Here is a 10,435-nt window from a genome sequence, read left to right as displayed (position 1 = left end):
GTCTCCTGCTGCCGCCGCGCCGCCACTGCATGATTTCTGTTCTCATCCTGAAGCAAAGTTCTTAACTCAAGGTAACTATTTCTGGGTTAGCGGAGTCTGTAACCTGAAGCGTATGTAACCCGAGATACCACTGTAAAGAAATAAAGAGTAGTAGTATTTCAGTGTGATAGGGAAGGTTACCATGACTTCAAGACTGATCATGACTGGCTTCTCTAAGACAAGGCTGAGGAGTCTTCAGCTCGCCAGTGCTCTTCCCCTGTCCCTGGCAATCTCCCTGAAGCCATGCCCACTCCTCAGGAGACCAGGAGGGCTCAATCCTCATGCTCATTGCCATGTGCTGGGCAGGGGGGTGCACCCTCTCCTCCCCACATGCCACAGAGGGGATGGAAATCAAGTTCTCCTGGCTTTTCACCTAAGGAGAGGGAAAGGCCTAATCCTGCTACTCAGCCTGCTGAAAAAGAGACAGCGTTTGTCCATTGCATCTCTGCTGATCTCCAATAAGCTGCTGGGGGCAGCTTTTATGTCCATTGTGGTACATCAACTGGGGGGGGGAGTTAACCCCCCACTCACTGCACTCCATAATGTGTGTTTTTCCCTCTAATTGGTTACCAACTTTACAGGGAATTGCGCCACAGACTACCATTTTGGGCTATGGCCCCATGTGGCTTGTAATACGATTCCGCCTGCAGTTTTGCTACTTAATTTTTCCTGGCCTGTTCAACTTACTGAGCAATGGGTTGCAGGAAGAAGAGCCGGGCAAGGAGCCAATGAGCGAGGAGTGGAACACCAGGTAAGCCAACAGCAAGGTGATCATGTATGCCAGCCTGTCTTTGAGTGGGATAAGGAAGCCACAGAGATCAGCTACCACAAGTGCCAGGCTTGGCACAATTACAGAGAGGACGATTCGCATTCCTGTGTTTTCTAACTTCACCTAGAAAAGAGGTTGGGGTTTGTGGGTGAAAGGAATGAGCATTCGAGCCTTTCAGCATTTCGCAAAACATCGGCATTGGTTGGCAAAGTGGCTGGATACGTTGTATTTATTTATTTAATCAACCTCCCTCTAATAAGTAAATACCAAAAGAAGAACACAAGCTTTGGCACTTTCCACTACTGTCATCTAATGTGGAATTGGCGAAGTCAAGCAACGTTTTAAAAGCCGCTTGCCTAACTTGGTCATTCATGTCCTTCTGGCCATTAATGTAGAAAGAAGCAAAGTCACCTAAAAGCAGACGTTCGCAAAAAGGTGCACTTAATCTTCTTAAGTGAACATTTTTGTCATTGAAAGCAGACTTCGGGGGCCCTGGAAACCCCCTCCCTGTGAACTTTTTCTAGACCAGGGATGGGGAACCTGCAACTCGCCAGACTCTGCTCAAATACAAATCCCATCATCCCTGACCATTGACCAAGGTGGCTTGGGCTGATGGGAGTTTAAGTCCAGCAACACCTGGAGGGCTTCATGCTCTCCATCCCTGATCTAGTCCTACCTTACAAGGTTGTTGTCAGGATTACAAAAAAATGTACGCGGAGTGCTCTCAATCCTCTGAAATGCTACAATAAAAACCATGTTGCAGCAGCAAACTAAAGATGCTCCTTAAATCTGGGGTGTGGAACCTGTGTCTCTCCAGGTGTCAGTGGAGCAAAAACCCCATCATCTCTGACCACTGATTGGCCTTGCTGTCTGAGGCTGATGGGAGTTGGAGTCCAATAGCATATGCTCCCTCCCGCAAGTACAGTTCACATTTCCAAGAAGAGCATTCCTTGCAGCTCCTCTCCCAAGTAGTTTGCTCTGTCTCACTTGCCTTCTTTGCTTTCACCAGCAGGGCTGAAGGCACATGGTGCAGGGAGGTCCTGCATTGTGACATTCCCACGCGCCCCAATCAGATGAGAGGTCAGGACCCAGCAGAGAAGCCCCTTGCATGCCTTCTCTGAGTTATAGTCCAGTTTCATCTCCTTACCATAACTACAAAGCAAGGCTGTGGCAAATTCTTCAGGCTGCTGACTTTCACATCCGTGACAAGGTATTCACGCTTTAAATTCAGAATCTGGTTTTGAATGGAGACGTTGAATTCCAGCTCATTGACTTGAAAGAGTTAAACACACATACACACACACAAGTTCTTTGGATATTCAATGGAAGTATAAGAGAGATTTTAGGAGTCCAATCGATCATCTATGCTCCCTTCAATAGAAGGAGTTGTATCTAAATTGGCAAGAGCCCCAAGGACCATAAAGTCAGGCTACCCCAAGACATGTTCCCCTTAAGGCAAACCTCACGTGGGCATACCCTCCAACATTTCTCTGATGAAAATAGGGATGTCCCATTCCATAATGATAATTTTACTATTTATACCCTACACATTGCATGTGTATTATTGGGTTGCCCCAGCACTCTGGGCAGCTTCTAACAGGCATAAAAACGTAATAAAACATTAAACATTTTATTTTAAAAACTACCCTATGCAGGATTCCCTTCAGACAGCTTGAGGGTCAGATAACTCCATACCCTCCAACATTTCTCCAGTGAAAATAGGGACATCCTCAGGAAAAGTGGAATATTCCGGGATCAAATCAGAAACCAGGGTGGCTTCTCTAAATCAGGGAGCTCCCTGGAAAATAGGGACACTTGGAGGGTCGGCATACGAAACTCTTATTTGACGTGGTAATTGCCGGCACAGGCGCATAATGGCTGTGGCAGGTGAAGGGAAGGCCACAAGAATGACACAGGAGACTGGTATTGGGTTGAATTAGGCCACAGCTTTATTGATTCCAGGAAAGAGAAGGTTTGACTAAGGCATTGGGTATGTATCCTGCATCAGGCAGCCTGCCTGCTACCTGATAGGAACCTGGTGGGGTCAAACTTGTGCTAGGGAGTCGCCTCCCAACATGGATTGGATACCACGACTCTACACAGGCAGCCATTGAGAGAGGTGTAGTGACCCTTTGGTCCCTCAGTGGACTCCCGGACACAGTCACCCCACCTGAACTGAGCGGAGGGGTGGGGCGGGGGACAGACAGGCAACTTGTCCTTTCTCCTCACTGATTCCTTCACTTTTAGTAACTACTTCCTAAAGTAGATCACTTCCTTTCAGGCTGCCTTCCTGCTACTTCTTCTAGCTCAGTCAGAATGAGCATGGGCTTCTGTTGACTTCTTGGTTCCATCTTGTAACAACTATACCTAGAATAGGTTTGTTTGCCATGAGTAATCAACCTTTTTTATTTACCCTTTCAACCAGCAGTCTTGCCAGGCTATTTCCTTCTGCACTACATTTACCAGATTCTGACATTTGCATTGCCCAGCATAAGCAGTCATCTCACTTACCCGTGTTGGCTAGAGAGCAGAAGCTCAGAGTGCAGCGAGTGCTGTCTCGTGGGTAGTATAAGAGATCAAAGTTGCAGTTGCTGTCGATGCGCAGAGAGAGCGCAAACTCCACTTTCCCATCACTGTGAAGCACTACGGGAGGAGACTCTGTTTTCCATGTCACTTCAAACCTTTGGTAAGCAAAAGGAGCTGTAAGACAAGGGGGACAGCAGAGGGGGACCTTCCTTGCTCGCTGCAGCATGCATCTGATGCTGTTTTGACATGTAGAATGGCATCTATGTACTAGGAACTCGCCCGCAAGGTGAGTGTTTGGGTCACCTGGGCAGGTGGATAAGAAAAGTGAGCAGGAGTGGTGGTACAGGAAGAGCTGACTCAAGGTTTAATAAAGAGACCCTGTCCTGTCTTCACACATCACAATATGAAGATACACAATGCTGTATGAAAATGGGGAGGAATGAAATCCAGAAAAGGAATTTAGGCTTAGCTAAAGTTTCCCATCCACCAGTATGTTACACTCTTCTGTGTTTGTGGAGAATTAAGTGGTACCTCGGGTTAAGAACTTAATTCGTTCTGGCGGTCCATTCTTAACCTGAAACTGTTCTTAACCTGAAGCACCACTTAACTAATGGGGCCTCCCGCTGCCGCTGCGCCGCTGCTGCGCAATTTCTGTTCTCATCCTTAACCCGAGGTACTATTTCTGGGTTAGTGGAGTTTGTAACCTGAGGTACCACTGTACTCCTATCAGTTGATGCATTGGCCAAGAGAGAGACGGTATGGCGCCTTGTCAGATTATTCTGTGTGCAAGGCTGTATAGATTTCTGCCTTCAAGGAGATGGGTGCTTTACAAAAGGAGAGGACAAATTCATGGCAGGTGGGTACATTTCAAAGGAGCATACCTCTGGGGACCTGATGCCACAGGTTGCAGGTGGGAAGCAATGGGATGGTTGTCATCACCTGGCCCTATATGCAACATCCCAGGGACTTTGGGTCTGGTACGGTGTCGGATGCTGTTCTCACATTTTCCTATTCCTTTCCACATTCCCTCTTTCAGTGATGAGGACTCTGGGCCCCTATAGATGTTGCTGGACTCCAGTTCCCAGCATTCCAGAATAGTAGTCATGCTGGCTGGGGCTGATGGGAGCTGCAGTCCAACCTGGAGGAGGGCTTCAGGGTCCCTACCCCTGTCCTGTGACTTTTTCAGGGTCAGAGACTGGAGAAACCCTTGGGACATCTGTGGAATGGTACATGTGTACATTTTTCAAGGCTACTTACGATTCTTGAACTGTGAGGGAAGGAGTCCACACCGAACCCCAGGGCACAGTGATGGTGGTGAAGGGGAACTCTGTCTCATTCCAGGCCAGCTGTTCAGCATACCATGACTGAAGATTTCAGTGAAAGGAAACGTTAATCTTGACTGTATCCTCCTCCCCACTCACCCACCCTTTCAAATCTAAAATCTGCTTCACTCACCAACTGTATCACTTCAGCATCCCATGGACATGATCAAGCTAATTATTTGATCAGGAAGTGTGAGCAGACAATGTGGAGAGTGGAGCCTGCCTTCAGGACCACTCTATCTCCTATTACTTCCCAGTTCTTTGATAAGAAAGACTAAGCATTACCTGATAAAGCACGAGGACAGATGAGATAGTGTATTGCATGATGTCCTAGTGGATAAAGAATTCAAGGTCAAACGCACACAAATACATGCACACACACAAACACGTTCATACAAGAATTTTCAATAAAATATGGCTCCAAAAAATCTGCCCTTTTATGTTGTTCAAAAAACTGTTGTCACTTCCATATAACAGCTCCAGCTTGGGATTCATCTATACTCGGTTGCATCATCATCATTGTCATCAGCATTATACTGCCCTATAGGTAAGGTAAAGATAAAGGACCCCTGGATGGTTAAGCCCAGTTAAAGGTGACTATGGGGTTGTGGCGCTCATCTCACTTTCAGGCTGAGGGAGCCGGAATTGGTCCACAGACAGCTTTCTGGGTCATGTGGCCAGCATGACTAAACCACTTCTGGCGCAACAGTACACCGTGATGAAACCAGAGTGCATGGAAACGCCGTTTCCCTTCCCACCGCAGCGGTACCTATTTATCTACTTGAACTACGAGGTTGGCAGGAGCTGGGACAGAACAACAGGAGCTCACCCTGTTGCGGGTATTTGAACTGCCAACCTTCTGATCAGCAAGCCCAAGAGGCTCGGTGGTTTAGACCACAGAGCCACCCGCGTCCCCTTACCCGTATACCCTATACCCCTTACTATACCCATGGGTCTCAGGGTGGTTTGAACATACATTATTTTGAACATGAACATTATATTAGTATAATCCTTGTTTGCAGACAGAATGTCAATTTGTAAGCGTGGTACAGTCATACCTCAGGTTGAAGTTGCTTGAGGTTGAGCGTTTTTGGGTTGCGCTCCGCGGCACAGAAGTGGCGAATCGCGACCTGCGCATGTGCAGACGCGGGTTGCGTTCACTTCAGGATGCGAACGGGGCTCCGGAACAGATCCCGTTCACATCCCGAGGTACCACTGTATAAGTTGTTATACCTACCACATGAAGCACGTTAGACATCTCTATCTTGACATCCACCACAATGGGGCCGTTTCCATTTCTGGGCATCAGGGATGGGGAATATGTATTCAGCAGTGACTCTAATAACTTCACTTCCAAGGAGTTGATAGAATCTTGCCAAGTCATCTGAGGCAAGGCTGCTAAAAGCAAAATACACAAGTAGTCCGTTTCGGAGCCATTCATATAATGCACTCCATCTCAAATCAAACATTGATTCTTTTATGTTGGAAATATGGAGGATATTTGCAGCAAATTATTCCACTCACAACTATTAGGCAACAGAACTATTTTGCTCTGTGAGGGCTATTCATATATGTATTTGTAGGATTCTTTCTTTCTTTCTTTCTTTCTTTCTTTCTTTCTATCAATTTAATTTTTACAATTAAAACAATTTACAAAAATCCAAATACAAAATACCATGTAGGATTTCTTATTCACGTTTTACCATAATGCCCCAGGGCTGTTTATAACAATGTAGTTATACTGTTATAAAAACAAGTTAAACGTGTGTTGTTGTTTTTAATATGCATTGTAGGAGAGGAATGGCTTGCCAGATGTTGGACTTTGGCTCCCTGAGTCCATGACCACTGACCATGCTGACTAGGGCTGATGGAAACTAGAGTCCAACAAACCCTGAAGCAGGGTTGCCATATTTCAAAAAGTGAAAATCCAGACAGAAGTTGTTCAGCTATTTTTGAGGGAAATTGGCAAAATTTACACTGCCGACATTTAAGCCTATTTCCTCCTGGATACTGCTTTCAACTGTAGTATTCCAGGTATGTTCAGGAAATTCTGAACATATGGCAACCGTACAGTGGTACCTCAGGTTACATATGCTTCACGTTACATACGTTTCAGGTTACAGACTCCGCTAACCCAGAAATAATGCGTCAGGTTAAGAACTTTGCTTCAGGATAAGAACAGAAATCGTGCTCCGGCGGTGCGGTGGCAGCAGTAGGCCCCATTAGCTAAAGTGGTGCTTCAGGTTAAGAACAGTTTCAGGTAAAGAACGGACCTCCAGAACGAATTAAGTACTTAACCCGAGGTACCACTGTATCTGAAGGGCCATAGGCTCCTCACCCCTCAGAGACTCAGCAGCATATTAGATTAAAAGCTGCAATTGTATGGACATGCAATGGTATGGTCAGGGCTAGCACCAGCCAGCTGCATCATGCTGGGGAAAAACTATGGGGTTAATACTTTCAAAATGTAGCCTTTTTGGAGTTCACCGATTGGGTCTGCGTTGCTCCGGGACAGGAGGAAGGAAGTCAAATGACACCGAGGTTGATTTGAAGAAAGAGTTTATTCTGCTCTCCGGATAGCAGAAGGCACTTGCGTGATCAAGTCCACAGCAAGTCCAAAGAAATGACAAGTTTCATGCAGTATATATATCCTCCAGGCACCCTCTCCCTTCTTCCCATATAAATCCAACCACGTCAGCCTATGTACGCAGGTTGACATCACATATGTTCTTGCTCTGGTATTCTTAACCATAAAAGGGAATTCCTTCCTGTACTTCTGACCATAAAAGGATCTTCCTCTTCCTACTCTTATCTTGGAGGAAGAGGTGTCATCTCCGAGAACACGCTTTTGGCATTGTTCTGGACTTAGGTCTGTGTGTCTTTTGTGGTCAGCACATAAGATAAGGCACTGACGTGTCTTCTCTGTTCTGCTGGTGCAGTCAGGGTCATCCCTGCGGTCACAAACTGATAAAGGAGACGGCTCTGAGCACAGCCGGGTTTTTGTTTATACATTGTCTCAGAGCTCAAGTTAATGGATTTTAGCTAAGGAAAAATAGGGATTTGGGTGCAGTTTCAAACTGCCTTCACAGTCAGTTTTGGGTTTGGGAAACCCATTCCTTCAAAAAAAGAGGAAGATGAGAAATTTTGAGGAAGACCTCCCCTGCCCTCTAATCCTTCTTTTCTATCTGACGCCTTGTGTTTAGATGTATTGTGTGCTACACAGAGATGGGTAAGCCTCCATTTCTCTCCATTTTTTTGCAATCGTAATTTCAGTTTTCCCCATTTCCCTATCAGTTTGCTTTTTTTTTAAAGTCCTCATGAAAATTATCCTAATATACACATTTTTGCAAGCAGTTTTCCCTAATATACATTTTTTGTAAGTTATTTTCACTAATAAATGCATTTTCATTTAGACTGTACCCAAATACCTTCATTTTTGTACACATCACCGTATTTTTCGCTTTATAAGATGCACCAGATCATAAGACGCACCTAGTTTTTGGAGGAGGAAAACAAGAAAAAAAATATTCTGAATCCCAGAAGCCAGAACAGCAAGAGGGATCACTGCGTAGAGAAAGCAACAATCCCTCTTGCTGTTCTGGCTTCTGGGATAGCTGCACAGCCTGCATTTGCTCCATAAGATGCAAACACATTTCCCCTTACTTTTTAGGAGGGAAAAAGTGTGTCTTATAGAGCGAAAAATACAGTACTTGCCCAGAGAACTGAACTGCAAAATTCAGAGGAGTACACATTTTGACAAACATTTGAGTTTTGCATTGTGTATTGTTTCGGAAAGCTCAAACGCAAACTGAATCAAATTTCTCCCTCATCCTTAGTGTTACACGAGGAATATGTGCTTTTAAAAATTCATTTGAACAGGTCCCCCCCTCCCTCTTCTACCCATTGAAATGGTAAATGATGATTCCCTATATATGTATGAGTTTAGGTGCATATTTGCCATTTCCTCACATTTTATTATGCTTGCATATAGGAAAAGCTGTTTCCTAGAACATTGCTTTTGCCCTTCTCTGTTTTTTTTTAAAATAAAGCGTTACCCTCTAACAATCCAAAACTGCTTCTGCGTTACATTAGTGGAACCAAAAGCAAGCACCTATCGGTTAGACTATATGGGTTGCATCCAACGTTGTAATAAGTGAATGTTCCATCCAGCAGAGTAAGGATTCCTGTTTCTCCTCCTCTCCTTCCCCCACCTGCCCCCTAAATCTGTTCTGGGGCTTTCCTCCAATCATCTGAAGCCAATTTGGGGAGGGTGGGCTGTGGAGAGGGGAGAAAGTCCTGTTGTGCTGGTGGGACACAGTAACTGAATACAGTGGTACCTCGGGTTACATACGCTTCAGGTTACAGACTCCGCTAACCCAGAAATAGTACCTCAGGTTAAGAACTTTGCTTCAGGATGAGAACAGAAATTGTGCTCCGGTGGCGTGGCGGCAGCAGGAGGCCCCATTAGCTAAAGTGGTGCTTCAGGTTAAGAACAGTTTCAGGTAAAGAACGGACCTCCGGAACAAATTAAGTACTTAACCCAAGGTACCACTGTACTGCCCCAAGTGTATACAGCGTTAAAAAAAAAAGGAAGTTCCTCTTACCTAGCACCAAGAGGAAGATATTCAGGCAGATCCTTGTCACCGTCATCTTTTTTTAAGGTCCTGCAATATGAAAGCATGGCAGCAGGCTCTAATGCAAGGTAAATTTGACACCAGTTCATAGCACAGAGAGCCAAAACGACCATTTGTCACACATGGTTGGTGGCACAGCTAGAGCATGAAGCTGCCAGTGAAAAGGAGATGGAAATTTCAATTCTGCTAGTTTTGAACTCTGAAGTGGCTTCCAGGTGTGTAGGACTGCCTAACGATACTTTCATGGGTATTCTCACATTACAAAGCACGTAATCTTACAAAAATATGTACCGGTATCTCTCTCTGTTCTCCACTGAGTGAGGGCTACTTGAGCTTCTCCACTCACGGCTTTCTGGAAGTTATCATCTCTAGGTATTGGCTTCTGCCTTATCTTCTCAGGCTATGGGGCAGTCAAACAATACTTATTATTCTGTAACCACATGAACACAGGACAAGAGATTCAACAAAAGCTGCCTTTTGCAAAATCTACATGCCTCTGGACCCCCCCCCCCCACAGGATAATTTGCAATCAACACACACTTATTTATCATACCTGCAGAAGATGCCACACTGTTCACATCAGACATGAGGTAAGGGCTGACTTGAGCATCACAGAACCAGTTTTTATATAGGCCATTTACTACGATATCTCTTTTGGGGATGGATTGTAATGTCAGCCTGCCATGCTTCAATTCATGAACAACAAAGCTCTGCAACCCTCTGGTTTTCTTTCTACCAACAGCTGCCCTTTGGGAGATAATTTCCTGGGCTTTCATTGCATTCCCAGCAACAACAACAGTCCATTGTGAAACAACACAATGGAAATGTGTGTGTGTGTGTGTGTGTGTGTAGAAGGGTGTAAATTGCCATAAAGAGAATTATGAATTAGTTCTCTGCATCACTAACCAAACAAAACCAACACCTTGTTTATTATGTGCTTAGATGCTGGTGTGTGTTCTCTTTCATTTCTTTCTGTCTATTGGGGAAATGAAATATAGGGTTTATCTCAGTATTTATTTCCAGCCAATGAAGATTTAAACATGGACTCACTTCTTTGCAAATACCTGCTATTAGAATACATTTTTAAATATTTCACAGAAAGAGGGACAACTCGAGTCTGAAGCGACTACGCAATCAAAATAAGT

General features: G+C 44.9%; 1 protein-coding gene across 2 annotated transcripts; it reads right to left on the bottom strand.

The window, feature by feature from the left end:
- Positions 1-234: 234 nt before the first annotated feature.
- Positions 235-10,070, bottom strand: ZACN (zinc activated ion channel). Of its 2 annotated transcripts, XM_081898075.1 has the most exons (7): positions 9,844-10,070; positions 9,261-9,320; positions 5,894-6,054; positions 4,942-4,986; positions 4,592-4,698; positions 3,320-3,489; positions 235-931 (listed from the first exon to the last, which is right to left on the bottom strand). In XM_081898075.1, the coding sequence occupies exons 2-7, from the start codon at positions 9,304-9,306 to the stop codon at positions 858-860; spliced, it is 603 nt and encodes a 200-aa protein (XP_081754201.1). In that variant the 5' UTR covers positions 9,307-9,320; positions 9,844-10,070; the 3' UTR covers positions 235-857. The 2 variants fall into 2 exon arrangements, 1 of the variants encoding a protein (XP_081754201.1); XR_014164977.1 differs by lacking the exons at positions 235-931; positions 5,894-6,054; positions 9,261-9,320; positions 9,844-10,070 and having other exon boundaries at positions 2,577-3,508; positions 4,592-5,033.
- Between the last annotated feature and the right edge of the window lie 365 nt (positions 10,071-10,435).

Source organism: Podarcis melisellensis (genome assembly GCF_964234715.1).
Source record: "Podarcis melisellensis genome assembly, chromosome: 2".
NCBI classification, from domain to species: domain Eukaryota; kingdom Metazoa; phylum Chordata; class Lepidosauria; order Squamata; family Lacertidae; genus Podarcis; species Podarcis melisellensis.
Note: the sequence above shows the minus strand (reverse complement) of the source record. Positions and strands in the feature narration are given on the sequence as shown.